The sequence below is a fragment of the Schistocerca serialis genome, chromosome 8 (assembly GCF_023864345.2).
Source record: "Schistocerca serialis cubense isolate TAMUIC-IGC-003099 chromosome 8, iqSchSeri2.2, whole genome shotgun sequence".
In the NCBI taxonomy this organism is placed as follows: domain Eukaryota; kingdom Metazoa; phylum Arthropoda; class Insecta; order Orthoptera; family Acrididae; genus Schistocerca; species Schistocerca serialis.
The window spans coordinates 298809728-298825154 of record NC_064645.1 but is presented as its reverse complement, the minus strand read 5'-3'; the positions used below and the strand labels follow the sequence as shown (position 1 = coordinate 298825154).

At 40.7% G+C, this 15427-nt stretch overlaps 1 protein-coding gene across 1 annotated transcript in view; it reads right to left on the bottom strand.

Moving 5' to 3' along the window:
- Positions 1-2930: 2930 nt before the first annotated feature.
- LOC126416976 (uncharacterized) overlaps positions 2931-15427 on the bottom strand; it is a 58933-nt gene continuing 46436 nt past the window's right edge. Inside the window, exon 5 of the mRNA XM_050084861.1 lies at positions 2931-3116. Within this exon, the coding sequence (XP_049940818.1) occupies positions 2931-3116 (186 nt within the window). The remainder of the gene's footprint in view (positions 3117-15427) is intronic.

Genomic DNA, 15427 nt, shown 5'->3' with positions numbered 1-15427 from the left:
AGATAGTCCGGCCTTTGCAAACTTCTCTTGCAACTGCATGGAATTTCCATTGAACTTCCTTGGTCTTTTATACAGTTTTACCACGACACTTCCCTCCATAACAAATTTGTGATTCTTTGATGCCTCAGGACTTGTCATGTCAACCAAGCCCTTCTTTTTAGTCGAACTGTGCCATAAACTTAATTTGTCCTGTTTGATTCAGCATCTCCTCATTAGTTATTCGATCTACCCATCTAAGTTTCAATATTCTTCTCTAGTATCACATTTCAGCTCCTTCCAATCTGTTTCTGTCCGAACTCTTTACCGTCCACTTCCCAGTTCCACATAAGGCCCACTTCACACATGTACCTTCAGAAAATGCTTCCCAACACTTGTATCCATATTGTGTGTTAACAAATTACTCATTTACAGAACTGTTTTATTGCTATTTCCAATATGCATTTTATATCCACTCTGCTTATGCCATCAGCACTAATCTTGCTGCCGAAATAACAAGTCGTTTACTTTACTTTCTCATTTCCTAATCTCATTCTGTCAACATCGATTGATTTAATTCGATCGGACTCCATTGAGCTTGTCTTACTTTTTTGAATTCTCTTCTTGCAATCTCTTTTCAAGACACTATCCACTACATTCAACCACTCTTCCAATTCATTTGCAATCTCTGACAAAATTATAATGTCGTCATCAAACCTCAACGTTTTTAATTATTCTTCTTGAATTTTAATTGTCTTCCAAAATTTTTCCCTCATTTATTTTACAGGTTGTTCATTATACAGATTGAATAACATCAGGGACATGTTACAAACCGGTCTCATTACCGTCTCAGTTACTGCTTGCCTGTCATGTTCCTCGACTTTGGCAACTCCAGCGTGGTTTCCGTATGAGCTGTGAATAACCATTTGCTCCGTGTATTTTATTCATAGTACCTCAGAATTTTCAACAGTTTATTCCAGGCAACATTTTGCTTGTGTTTTCGCTCAACACCAGCACGTGCACGAGGTATGTTTTTCCAGGTAACTATCTTGTGTGTTAATATATGAGACTGAAAGTCATTTTTGTGTTACAGTGTTGATACTTCAATGGTACACTTGTAACTTAACTCTCCCACTATTAACTCGATTGGCCGTGTATCTGAGGGTTTGGGGAACGACGTTAAGTTTTTCTATCTTAGTAACAGCATTCGCTTTCAATGGTAAGGTTTTCCTGGCGATCACCCATCACATAAAGATAAAGTCACCCAAAAGTGCACATAAATATATAACTGATATAATACGCTAAAGAAAATTTAGAAAATAAATAAAACAGAAGATTGACTGATGAAGTCAACACAATTATGATAACTATTTAAAAGTGGAATAATCTATTTTCATGCTACTCAACTTGAAAAACAAATATTGCAGCGATTGCATTTGCTTTGAATAAAATGCGAACTGTTTGGGGGAGCCCTCCCATACATTCAGCTAACCCAGTTGTGAAATCCAACTCCAAATCTCGACGAATTAGTACTCTGGAATTTCCGCAGTTATATTGCGCTACTACTCATAGTTCATCACAATGTACAATCAATAGCGGCAACTTAATATTTTTCAGTCTCAAGAAAGAACACATTACTCGACAGGAGCGTGACAAAGACTCAGACCATGTGGCTGCTCGAATTCTAACCGTGAATTTTCTAAACGTTGAAACGGTGCAACTGTACTGCCACTCAGAAAACTTAGTCCACCTTCTGTCTCCACCATCTACCCTGTAGATGGTAAAAGTTCAAATATCTTTATGTTGGTACCTTAAGACATGTACGCATTAGAGTGGTGATTGTTTTCTTTTTCTCTGTGTCAAACAGCCTTTCCACAGACGCGTAACTAACTTTACAACCTGATGTTTCCTGCATGGTCATATTTGCCCCATTAAGTTGACTACATCTGTCAGTATAGCGTAACAGTGTGGCGTCCACACATCTGCACTTCATCATATGATCTGCCACTCAGGTAAAATATGCATTAATCACTTGCTATTCCCACAAGTACTTTAAGATACTAACCAACTTAAAAACTTACTACTCCTAAATGATATAATTATTAATCTGCAAATGACGTAATACTGAAGTCAGGTTATGAAGTACACCGTCTTCTGTCAAACAGAAATACCTGCACTTCTGTGTGCCCATATTTTGGTATTTACAAGATTATTCCACCTTTCAAGACTCCAAAAGGGTACCTTTACTTAAAGTTGTAACTGATTCCCGTTATTGATCAGTCATACCAAACAATGTGCAATGTATTTAATAATTAACATTAATGTCTATGCAAGGGAAATTGTTATTGAGAGAACTATAGTCTAGCTAACCGACTTTATGGATCTTGTTGTAGCCCTATTACAGCAACTGTAGATCTGCGGAAGTGCTTCTGATAGTAAAAGAATAAATACATATACCATTTGTGGAATCCAAGGGAGGGGGGGGGGGGGGGGGAAAGGGTCCAAATTTGTCACTAGTAACTTCCGTGGTAAATGTTTCCCTTTTTCAAAAATGGTTCAAATGGCTCTAAGCACTATGAGACTTAACATCTGAGGTCATCAGTCACCTAGACTTAGAACTACTTAACCCTAACTAACTTAAAGACATCACACACAACCATGCCCGATGCAGGATTCGAACCTGCGACCATAGCAGCCGCGTGCTTTCAGACTGAAGCGCCTAGAACCGCTCGGTCACAGAGACCGGCTTCCCTTTTTCATGGCATGCTAGTTTTTAGTAATAAACAACTACAGTACCAATTATAAAAGCCGGACTCTGAAATGAATCTCGAACAGTCGTCGAAAATTTGTCTTTTCACTTATACTAGATGTGGCAGTAAACTTAGAATACTATGTCCAAGAATTACCCATGTACTCTGTAAGCACGAACACACGTAAAAGGCGTAGAATGCATTTTATGTTAAGGAACAGCCCCTCACCGACACAAAGGACTCCCTGGAGAGAGGAAAGAAGCCGCCGGCTGTTATGCGCAGAGGCCTCTGTGCTCGGACCATCATGAGCAGCAGCGACCGCTTCTGCGAGAGAGGGATTCCCTGCAGTGACGTCACTGTCGAGTAGGTTGCCAGCGCCACCTTCTCGCTCTGCAACAAGAGACTGTCAGTTGTCATGGAAACATAAACTACTATTAAGGGAGAATTGAAATTGTTGGTGCAATGCATTCAGTTGACATAATATGTGACTGCTCTCTAATGAGAACTTAAGTAGCAATACTACTTGCATTCCCTTGAGTGGGTGTCTCAATATGAATTAAATATCACAGAGCACAATTCCTATAAAAAGGTGGCTAATTTCGTTTGGGAATGTCATTAAGTTGTTTCAATGCTGCACATAAAAGTATCTCAGTAAATTGATCGAAGATACATACATAAGTTAATGGACATATAAAGACTGGAAATGGAAAACGTTTTAAATGCCAAATCCGACATTTCTTTGTTTATACCTGATTGGTATCAAACAGACTGTACAGCTATAACCGCATCACAAGAAAAATAATGGGACAAACAGAAAACAATTACTGTATTAAGAACATTCTAAGTGTCACACGAGCAAACTGTTGAGTTACAGGTGCCAATAAGAAAGTTTTCATAAGCTTATTCTTGCAAAGAACAAAACAACAACTAGCCACCGCTAATAAAGCTACTTATTTACCAAAAATAGCACCGTTACCAGTTTCCAACAGCCACATTAATCTTCAGACATGTTCAAATTTATGTTTCCCTTGTAGTTGTTTATATTACTTGTTGGCTGTATTTCCAACAACTAAGGCAAACAATGGTAAATAAAATATAAACGAGAACAGCCATTTCAAGATGAACATGTGACTCAGATGCCAGTAACGACGCTATTTATTAAGAGTAGCTGATGGCTGTTTCCTTCGTGCAAAAATTAGCTTGCATTTTTTACACAGGCACTGTCCCAGAAATGCCAATTTTTCGACAGAATAGCAGGAATAATGACCTCGATCTAAGTGTGATTAATACTGTAGCTCTACGTTTCATTTGTGGTACTAAGAGTACACAAATACAGCATAATTTCTTTAACTAGCAGATTTCTGTTAAAAAAGCACTTCGCATACCTTTTACATTTCGGAACTTGGTCTTTGGCGAAAAGACCAAGCACCGTCCACTGACGCTTGTTCCAGAGACTTTCTTCACGGTTTGGACCTGGATCAAGTCAAGGTATAGGCAACTAGCTGACTGTCAAGAACAAAAAGGGAATGAAAAGACTTTTTTTTCAAAAATGGCACTTGGGACATTTTCCTATTTGCACAGTTAATATTTATTTATGTTCAAACGAGATTAATTTCAGAATGCTTAACACTAAACCTTTATAACGAAAACGTTTAACACGTTTATCGATTAATACAAAATACGACTGCGGTCCTGAAAAAGTATTTCATAATTTCACACGTTTTTTAAACGAAACAAAAATCACAAACAGGAAAAGTTTTCGGCTCGTGGATGATCAAATATATGTTTTCTGTCGTCGCGCCATATTTCCTGTCTTCCGTTAGAAATAACAAAGTTAAAATTGGGTGCTGCTGTTGGTATGTTCATTGTTGTTTCAGGTACTGCAACTTTTTAATTACTTCAGTCACTTTTCGAATATAGTAATGAGTGTGTCGAACTGTGTAGCGAAATTATTGATTTTGTGTTAAATGACGTTTCGTGTTGGTTTTTTGATACAGTTATCCTGAATTTATTTTTCCGTGTAAAAATCTCCAAGGAAATCATTTTGATATTGGTATGACGCAATTTAGATGAATTTCAAAAACCTACTTTCAAAAATGTAATTACATTAGCAACCGATTATACGGCGAGAAAAACTTGAATGGATGGAGGCTACTGTGTTTACCGACAAGGGTCTCAAATTGGATAAGTGATTTTTTACTGTCAAGTCGTAAATATGTAATTATTTGTTATAACTGTCCTGATACTAAGTAAAAAGTTATGCTTCTTATTTTTACCTCTGAACATTTCCAGCGTTTAACAACAATGTCATCAAGGTACCACATAAGACTCGAAATTTCACTATCGAATGCAATTGTTGGCTCTGAGCACTATGGGACTTAACATCCGTGGTCATCAGTCCCCTAGAACTTAGAACTACTTAAACCTAACTAACCTAAGTACATCACACACATCTATGCCCGAGGCAGGATTCGAACCTGCGACCGTAGCAGTCGCGCGGTTCCGGACTGAGCGCCTAGAACCGCTAGACCACCGCGGCCGGCGAATGCAATTGTTGAAAAAATATTGCTCAAAATATAAGTAAAAGATTTCTCCATGAGTGTACTAGATACATTACAAATGTTAAATACTGCATGAAATCTAGTAACGCCAAACACGATTTAAAATTGTTTCTGCTCAGCAGCTTTCTCCAAAGTACCATATCTTTGGCGCCTCCGGAACAAGCTGATCTTAAGAAAACTGAACCACCATTTAACGAAATGATTAGGAAAAATTTTCTACCCTTCTTACAACAGCACTAGAGGAATTTGTTAAGGCGGGTCCACACTGAGCGTGCCGCGCCGCGCAGTTTTCCGGCTGTTGTCGGTACATCAAAGGAAGTGGCGCGTTGGCGCGCGCTCAGTTTAGACTAGGCTTCGGCTCGCACCATCTTCAGACCACGCGCGCGCTCCAACTGGAACACAGCGCGGGCCTCGGAGCGGCGCGGCGGGGCGCGGACGGGACTCTCCTCTCTGCTTCTCTGCTACAGCTGTGCGCCGGGTGCAGCAGCGCTGCACAGCACGGCGCGGCGCGGTGCGCTCAGTGTGGACCCGCCTTTACAGTTGATGTTGCTGTGCAAGTGCGATTGTGACGGTTGAAGATATTTTGAGAAGTGTTCACAGCTCGAAACATGTCGTCGCTGTAGAGTACAACGACAAATTTGACAATTAAATAAATACTGATTCTCTCTCTCTCTCTACTGTATTAGAATTGCAGAACATCGTGGAAAACAACCGCAGTATGTAGATGCTTATCTGTTAAGAAAATGAAGAATACGAGAGACAATGTCGAAGAATTTGTTGAAAGGTAGATGCTGAAAAACTACAAAAATCAGTAACTGATTTTTCCAAAAGACAATAAAATACAGAATATAAACTTCCACTGCACAGTATATACCCGCCAGACTGAAAGCAGGAACTCTGTCTTTACTATTATGCGATATGTGGAGATCCAAAACGCAATTTTATGTTGTATGCATCATTTAACATGAAATTATTGTAATACGAAAAAATGTATCAGTGTCCTAACATTTGTGTTAAACCCTTTCAATTAGTACTCAAAATCGCCGCACCAACTATGCTAATGTTTTCAGCCCTATTTACGACATTGTATATTGTTGTTCAGACGGAGTTTCAACCACTTCCATGAGAGAACTGTACATAACTAATTTGTGTGTTGTGTGTAAGTTCTCTCTGTACCCTGAATTTCTGTTTCTCTCACACAAATTGTTAAATGTGTTATGCCTGGGGATATTAATATTCAACCAGCTGTATTAACAATTCAGTGAAGAAGATTCAAGATATTTTTCCTTCAATAAAACATTACCTGACGACGAAAATGTGCAAACATAGATGGTTTCTATTACATCCACATTTTGCAAATGTCCCCGTTGACAATAAATTTGTTTACAGTTTGTTGGAAAAAGGAGTTGAGTGTTCCGAACCGTATTCTCCATGAAGGCAAATACCTATGGCATTCTTCAAAAGGGGACTGATGACCTCAGAAGTTAAGTCCCATAGTGCTCAGAGCCATCTGAACCATTCTTCATAAAGAGTCAGATTGTTTCCATTTCATAATGTGTATATTAATACACTCAGCATACGTGAAGTTGCACGACATCCCTTCAAATTACTTGTATTACCGCATCCATGCACCAAGAAGTTTCTTCAGTTTCAAACCTAGTACAAGGTTATGAACTGTACACGTCAACGCAACATCGCCCTCTCGCCTCAGCCAGTGGATATTCAATAAAAGTCATTGCGAAATTTTTGATCTCTAAATTGTGAGTACATGAGACTGCTGCGTGCCTCGCGATAAAACTACTACTTTCGCTCCACCCGCCGGCCTAAACCTAACACTAAGGAATTTTGGGCAATAAAATATAGAAAAGACAACGTACTACAAGCGACCAGAATTTAGTACTCTTTCCAATCTAAAAATTAGAGATCAATGGTTTTTTAGTACTAGGCAAGGTTTATTCAGAATTGTAGCATTTACATTACAATCCATCTGTGCTACAAAATTTCACAAAAACGTTGTGAAAGTTGATGAGTGTTTCTCACAAATTCTGATCGTGACGATAACGTTTGCCTTCGCAAAATCTTCCAAACGTGTAAAAAGGTGATATTGAAAAGCGGTGAATCTGAGTTTTATGTTGAGGGATCGAAATCTTGCAAGCGAAGATTCTGTTCGCCAACGTTAGCCATGGCATGGCATGGCATAATGGGGGAGCACGGTTTCTAATATAAGAGCCCTTAGTATGTCTATAAATTGCAGTTTCAAAGCATCTGCCAACATTCTATGAGGTTTTGGAATTGCAGCCATGTCAAGTTGAAACTTGCCGAAATATTTCGGTTTCAAACCTAGTACAAGGTTATGAACTGTACACGTCAACGCAACATCGCCCTCTCGCCCTCTCGCCTCAGCCATCTTCAGGTGAGTGGCCGCCCCTGGAGTCTGTTACGTTTTTTCGTTATTGTTATATCATTCCCCCGCGCCCCTTATGGACAGGGGTGGACTGACAGCAGCATAATACCTCATTCTTCAGCCAAGTGTGCTCACAAAAGATAATAAAAGTGATTGAAAAATAAAAGTATCAGAAGTGTTTACATTGTAAGTTAAAACAATAATTAATGACAGACAGCTAAAAGGTAAAAGAATATATCAATTTAAAAATACAGTTTCTATAAGGTTAAATTCTTCTCTGATAAAACATTGGACCACTGCAGTTTCACTTAAAATCCGAAGGACCTGCACAGGGTGAAAAAGTATTCTGGGAAGAGGGAAATATGTTCCATTGACGTTGGGTAGGTGGGTGGGTGGAGGGGGGGGGGGTGGGCTTAAGGAGATAGAGATGTGTTAGTTGGGTAAACTATGGAGATGATACATAGGAGGCGAAGCAGATAGTGGGAATATAGATATTGGGAAGGACTCAGGGTGAAGGGGAGTAATGAGGTGTGGGGAGGTAGAGGCACAAGAAGAAAAGGATAAAGATGGATGTAGAGGCAAAAGGAGAGAGGAGCGCTGATGTGGATTTAAATAGGTGGGGAAGGGTTAAAGCTGGTAGGAGGAATAAATATCAGGGCGAATCTCATTGTCTGGGAGCAGGAGATGTTTGAAGTTACGTTGAGATAGGATATGGAGTATGTGGAGGTGTAGGGATGGAGGGATGTGTTGGTTAAGGCATGGAAGCGTACGAGGGTTGGTGATCTAAGGGAAGAAAATGGGGTTTGCAGACAGTATAGGAGAAACGTAGATGCTCTTTGTGGGTGAGGAGCGGTAGGAATTTTATGAGATGGTAGAGGATTCAGGTGGGGGAAGGTAAACAAATGTGGAAACATGGCATTCAAGGATTTGGAGGGATTTGTAGGACTTTGGTGGGGTGGAGATCCATACAACATTTGTATAACAAAGGATAGGTTGGGTAAGAAATTTGTAGGTGTGGAGAATACTGGAGTGGTGTAGTCCCCAAGTTCGAACTCGTAGTGGTTTGAGTAGTTTTAGTCTACTCTAGGCATTCTTTTGGATGGTAGTAGTTAGGGGTTCCACATTAGTTGCCCGATGAGTGTTAGTTGAAGATATTTTAGTGTGCTAGTTACCTGAATAAAACTGTTGATAAGGTAAAAGTCATTGAGCTGCAAGGTGCAAGTGGTTCGTCCTATAATTTAATTCAGCGGTGGAGATAGAAACTCAGTCACTTTTTGGCGATTTTAACTTTTTTACATAAATGTATTAAACAGGTCAAGACGCACCTTACTGGCGTGAAACGAACTATATTTGACTCCTTCCTGTGGGAATAACACGAGGTAGATTTGTTACGTCCTGAGGAGAAAGGAATCAAGTTAGTGACTTAGTTCCTTTCTCCACAGCACGTCGCGTCCCACCAGCAGACTGTACTGTCAATGACCTTGTATTACCTCTCCTTCAAACTAGATGGCGTTGGTTTGTAGCAGCAGGAGCAGAAAGCGTAACAAAACACTAACTTGGAGCAAATTTCGCAATGTGTCATAGTTATTGTTTCCAGAATGAGAGTTTCACTCTGCTGTGGAGTGTGCGCTGATATGAAACTTCCTGGCAGATTAAAACTGTGTGCCGGACCGAGACTAGAACTCGGGACCTTTGCCTTTCGCGGGCAAGTGCTCTACCAACTGAGCTACCCAAGCACGACTCACGCCGCGTCCCCACAGAGCACTTCCCCGCAAAAGACAAAGGTCCCGAGTTCGAGTCTCGGTCCGGCACATAGTTTTAATCTGCCAGGAAGTTTCAGTTTCATAGTTATTGTTGATTGTCGTTTTAAGTTATTGAATTTCATATTTCGAAATGTCTCCAAAACATAGCGAAATGAAAATGAGAACAAGAGGAAGAGGATCAAGGAGGCTAGAGTTCATGGATTGCCATTTAATGACTACAGTGGGAAAGCAGTTCCTGAAGAATCTATCGCTGCTAATTGCAGGTAAGTACTGACAGTTACCCATTCAATATGTTCAGTGTAATACAAATTCCATAGCATGTGCTATATGCTTTGAGATTACTTAATAAATTCCAGATGCCAAATGGAATGTTTCCAGCATATCAGTAAAGATAATCGCATCGTGATACTTTAAAAAATTTTAAACGTGGAAAACAAGATAGTAAGGATATTTATCTACATGGTTTAATTGTGGCAGGTAACATCACGAAAAGAGAGCGAATAAAAGTTGTCAGTGACATCGATAGCATCAAGAAACAACATTCCTTTGTTTATCACACCATTGTCTGCGGTAGAAGAGTTCGTCTCTACAAACGTGCTTTCCTGAGTCTTCATGCTGTATCGCAGAAACGTATTTTTTCGTATTTGCCAGTACTAGAAAAAGGCCAAATTCCAAAGGACATACATGGAACAAATCCATGCATAACTAAAATTCCAGAAAATGTAATAAAGTTGATACATACCCACACTGCATCTTTCCCACTCAAAGAAACTCACTGTCCTGGGAAGGAAATAAAATACCTTGATGCACACTTGGAGCTGAAAACTATGCACGAAATGTTCCTTAAGAAGTATCCAGAAGCAAATGTGAAATACGACTTCTACAGGAAATATTTTCGTGAAAATTACAATTTTCCTTTCGGTCGTCCCGAAATTGATGTATTTGCCAAATATGAGGAACTTCAGGCTATGTTAAAAAGTCCTCATATCTCTGACAGCAGTGAAAGAACTGCACAACTTCAGTTTGATATTCACAAACGGCGCAGCAGGACATTTTATAAATTCATGAAAGTAACTGAGCAAGAATGTATGGGCAGCAATGACATTGTTGGACTAGCTTTCGACTTCATGCAAAACTTGCCTCTGCCAAACATTCCACTGCAGGAAACTTTCCATTTACTCAGCTGCGGATTAACTGTTAGTGCATTTATGATATAAAATCCAGGCCTTCCAGGGTGTACTTGTATCATAAAGGTGAAGCGAAAAAGGGAGCGAATGAAGTCTGTTAATTCCTGTACTACTACATTGAAAACTATATAACAACGAATGTTATAGAAGTGCACCTGTTCTCAGACGGAGAACCTGGTCAAAATAAAAATGGCCTCGTCATTACCAAAAATAGCAGTCTAGTGAAGCAGCACTTCTCAAGACGCCTCGTCAAGAAGAACAAAATTTTTATGGGGCAATGTTCAAAGAATTTCGTTATGAAGCAACGAAACTGGGAGTCATGACTGCCTATCCTTTCATAAACAGCTGTGTCAGTTAGTTCATAAGTCACTCCTTTAATATGGCAACAACTAAACTTGCTTCCCTTCAAATTGGGTTGCAAAGGCTATGTGATGGAAAAAGGTTAGAATCAATAAAAAGAAAACTGAAGACATTCAGAAACTTGTTAAGCACATCCATGGAGAAGACGCTGAGATTTTTTATGAGGAGATATTGAAATGGCCGATTACAAGTGACAACTCACTGTGATAAATTATGAACTGTAGAGAACTTTTAATTCCATTAAGTAGTTGTTTCCATTTTCAGTTGAAGATAATTTGTCGTTAGTTAATCATTAAATTTGAGTTTTAGACCAGAAATGTTTAATGTTGAGTGTGTCACACTCGCGAAAAGTGCTAAATTCCCTTGTTGACTGGAGAAAGAAACTATTTTATAAATTTTAAATTTGTTTCTTCAGAAGAACTTTTAGAATACATTTAAATTATTTTAATTCAAAATATGTATGATCAGCGTGCAACAAATCCCGAAGATGTCAGTGCAAACTGTCGGACAGTTTAACAATAAGACATTTTCTTGTCTCTTCTGCAAAGCAATAAAAAGTCACATAGTTCCTTTCTCTACTGACCGATTCAATTAATTATTGCCTGGTTTTTGGTGTGGTTGATCTTCAGCAGCAATTGGTTACACCAGGAGGTAAACTGATAGAGATGAATTTTGAGGAAGCGTTGGGATTTCTGGAGTGTAGGGTGGCGAGGTAAGTGGTGTCATCAGCATATTGGTGTGGGCATATCAACAGTGTAGGGGAGATAAAGGGGAGGAGAGAGATAGAACTCATGCAGTAGGGTGGAATGTACAGGAATTGGTGTTGTTAATTGACAGAGGATGGGTGATAAGATAGGAAAGATCCAATAAAGCGGACATGGTTAACTGAAAGTGCGTATGTCTGGAGTTTGAAAAGGAAATTGAAATTCCATACACAGTTGTAGGCGTTTTCTATCTCAAAGAAGACAAAAATAGCAGATTTGAAGGATAGGAGATGAGTGAGGTGCAAGAGCTCGTCACCAAAGGAAAATTTCGGACGGAAGCCACACTGTTTAACGGGAAGAAGGTTTGTGTTAGTTCAAGTGTTCGTGGATGCACCGGGAGAGGATGGATTTGAAGACCTTTCTAGACACTGTGGTAAGGCATATGTTGTATTAGGAGGGGGAATCAGTATGAGGTTTTGGGGGTTTGAGGAAAAGTAGGATTTGGGATGTTTTCCATTGTTGACTATAGTAACATGTGGAGAGGATAGTGGGGTAAAGGCTGCAAGAGTAATGAGGAAGGGAAGGGTGCATTCTTCACGGTATCGATATGTCGATATGTAATGCAGTTGTAACTGGGGAAAGTGTTGCATGTTTGTGGAGTACTTGTTTTATGTCACTTGCTGTAATTGGTGTATCTAAATTTGTGTGTTTTATGTTGCGCAAGTGGTGAAACCTGTGAGCCAGGGGCGAGCCAGTGGTATTTCTCCGTTAATGGATGGTAGGGGAAAGAGAGTAATGAAAATTTGGGTCTTCAGGGATGGAGAAGGTATCAGACAGGTAGGATGCAAAGCTTGCTCAGGTTGTCAGGTATGGGATGGCTATCGTGGAGAAGCACGCAGTAAGGGATGCGATTACAGCCAGTGAGTCGATGGAATACTTTCCACTACTTGGAAGAGTTAACTAAGAGCGTAGCACTGAGTTTGGTGCATGTCTGGCGCTAGTCACGGCGATTCTTTTTCATTTAATAAATTCCTGATATATCTTTGTATTTGCTGGTGGCGTGAGAGTGAATCCGTCCCAAGTCTACAAAAAAGGGGTGGTACATGTGGCGGGATTCTCGGATTAATAGGACTTGAGGATGTAGGAAGGGCCAATGGTATGGATATAGCGTCTGACAAGGTCGCTGTAGGAAGGACGCAGCATGAGGGGTATCATCAGGTTGCTGGAAGGACAGGGGATGACTTACAATCTGCATTTGTATGAATTCTCGATAGGTATCCCAGCTGGTATGGAAATGGTTTTGGATAACTCTTGAATAGTGATTCGAATGGGGTGCATGGGGATGAGGCTGTGTGGAGGACATGGTTAAGAGTGCGGTAGGTGTTCATTTCCAGTTGTATCAAGGACTTTTGCAGTGAGATGTCCAAGGCGACTGAGAGCTACTAGGATGACAACAGGCGTAGTGTTGTTTCGTGACATGTGCAGTGTGGGATGGGAACAATGTTACCTTGCAGGGTATCAATGAACTGACACCACTGCACAGATCTGTGGGGGACCTACTATGGATGTTGAGGTCTGTGGTAATAATATAAGTGGTAAAGGTACAATCTATGTGGGTGAGGAAGTTATTTAGGATGGGGTGGTTACGTCAGATGTAGGTTGAGGCAAAGATAATGATTAAGGTGTGGAGGAAAGAGGCTAAGGATAAAATGTTCGGTATGAGTATTGTATAATGGTGGTGTCCAAAAAGGAATTTTCTTATTGTGGCCAACTGCGACTCCATCTCTGACCAGGGCAAAGATATTACCTGTGTGGTAGAGGCTATAGGGAGGGGTGCAGATCGTGTGATAGTATTGGAGTACGTTTCGTTAAGGATAAATGTATGGACGTTGTGTTGGGATAGGGTATGCATTAAAAGGTGTTTATTGATAGAGAGGGAGCAGATCTTGTGGTGCAGGATTTTGTGGTGTTGTCGAGCCATTATGAGAATGGTTTGTTTGGATGAGGTCGGAGTAGTTATAGACAAGGGTGTCCAGGCAGGTGAAAAGAAGTATACCTAGTTGTGTGAGTAGATAGTTCAGGAACTGAGATGGGATATGGAGTGGGCAGCGAGGGACACTTTTTGGAGGGTATGTGGACATTGAAATGGATGGATGTTTTGGAGGACGATTGTAATGAATTTGATCATATCTTCAGTAGTGAAAGTTGAGGGAGGAAATTGTTGGGATGAGTGGGGCCATCATTGGGAGGGATTAGGATAGTGAGGTTTGATGGGTTATGGCTTAACTTTGTATTTCACAGAGTAAGGGGGGTGGGAATCATTGCAGGTGTTGCAGGAAGGAGGGGATGCTAGGGGGAGGGGGGGGGGCTTTAAAGTGGAGACAGGTAGGTGGGCTTTTACAATCTGCAGTAAGGTGGTCATTGTAATGTAGACAGTTTTGGCAGTGATAGAACTGTGAGGGATTTTGAAGGTGCAACCTTGTGGAAGTGGTGGTAGATCAGGGATCCCTCTTTAAGCAGAAGATTTGTGGTGGCAGAATCAGAGAAGACATGTACAGGGTGAGTGGGACTCTGGTCATTCTTAATCCATAGGTGGTTGTCCAGCTCAGATGCCACTTCTTCATCCATGATTCCAAGGTTGACATTTGTGACCACTGCAATGAGAGTGGGAGGATGGTGGGGAGGGTGAGGTTGTTTAGGTGTGGTGGTGAGAGGTGTTAAGGAGGCTTTGGGACCAAAGTTAATATGAGGAATTTTGGAGAGGAGGGCAGTATGAAAGATGGGATTAAGGGGCTTTAGTAAGATGGAATCTTTTCTTGTGATGATTTGCTGGATGTGGAGGCTGGGCAAGTGTTTCCTGATTTCGAAGCTGAGGGATTTAGATTTAAGAAACTTTGGGTCAGTTTTGCAGAGGATGAAGGTGTCGATGGTAGGGAAAGAAGTTGGAGAAGGTGGAGCTGTATCCACATGCTGTCTTCACGTTCATTTTTTTTTTTTTTTCGTAAAGTGTGGGAGTGGGAAAGATGTCAGTGATTTAAAATTTTTTAAATCTCTTAATGGCTGTTGGAGATAAGGCTTGTTGTGGAATGGAGGTTGTCAGGATATGACATTCTTGATGGTTACTTGGGAGTTCTGTAGGTCCTTCACCGCAGCGTCCGCTGGTCGTTAGAGTGAGGCTCGAAGAGGTGATGCTCTGAGAGACGATCCACCGCAGGAGCCTGCAGCTCCCGAACCACTGCCCCAACTCATGGCTCCGATACTGCCAAAAGTCCGAATTGCTCAAACACGTAAAACTATGAAGAAAACCAAAGGCAAATTCAGAATGGTGCAAATGGCGGTGACCACTAGGGAACTTAACTTCTGAGGTCATCAGTCCCCTATAACTACTTAAACCTAACTAACCTAAGGATATCACACACATCCATGCCCGAGGCATAGTGCTCAGAGCCACTTTCTTGACGATGGGACGTCATTCTATAAAGCGACAAAAAGAAGAAACAGAAGCTACAGCCGACTTACTGGGCTGCGAAAGGCGAGTGTGGTGCTCGTATTCATCGTAACTTTTACATACTATGCGTATCGTCTGATCCATGTAAGCTGTGCCACACTGGGAAGGGATTCTGTAGATTCCGGTCTTCCGAAGTCCCAAATCTTCCTTTACTGAACCGAGATGGGCAGTAATCTTCGACGGTTGCCGGAATTACTTTAACTTGATGTTTCCT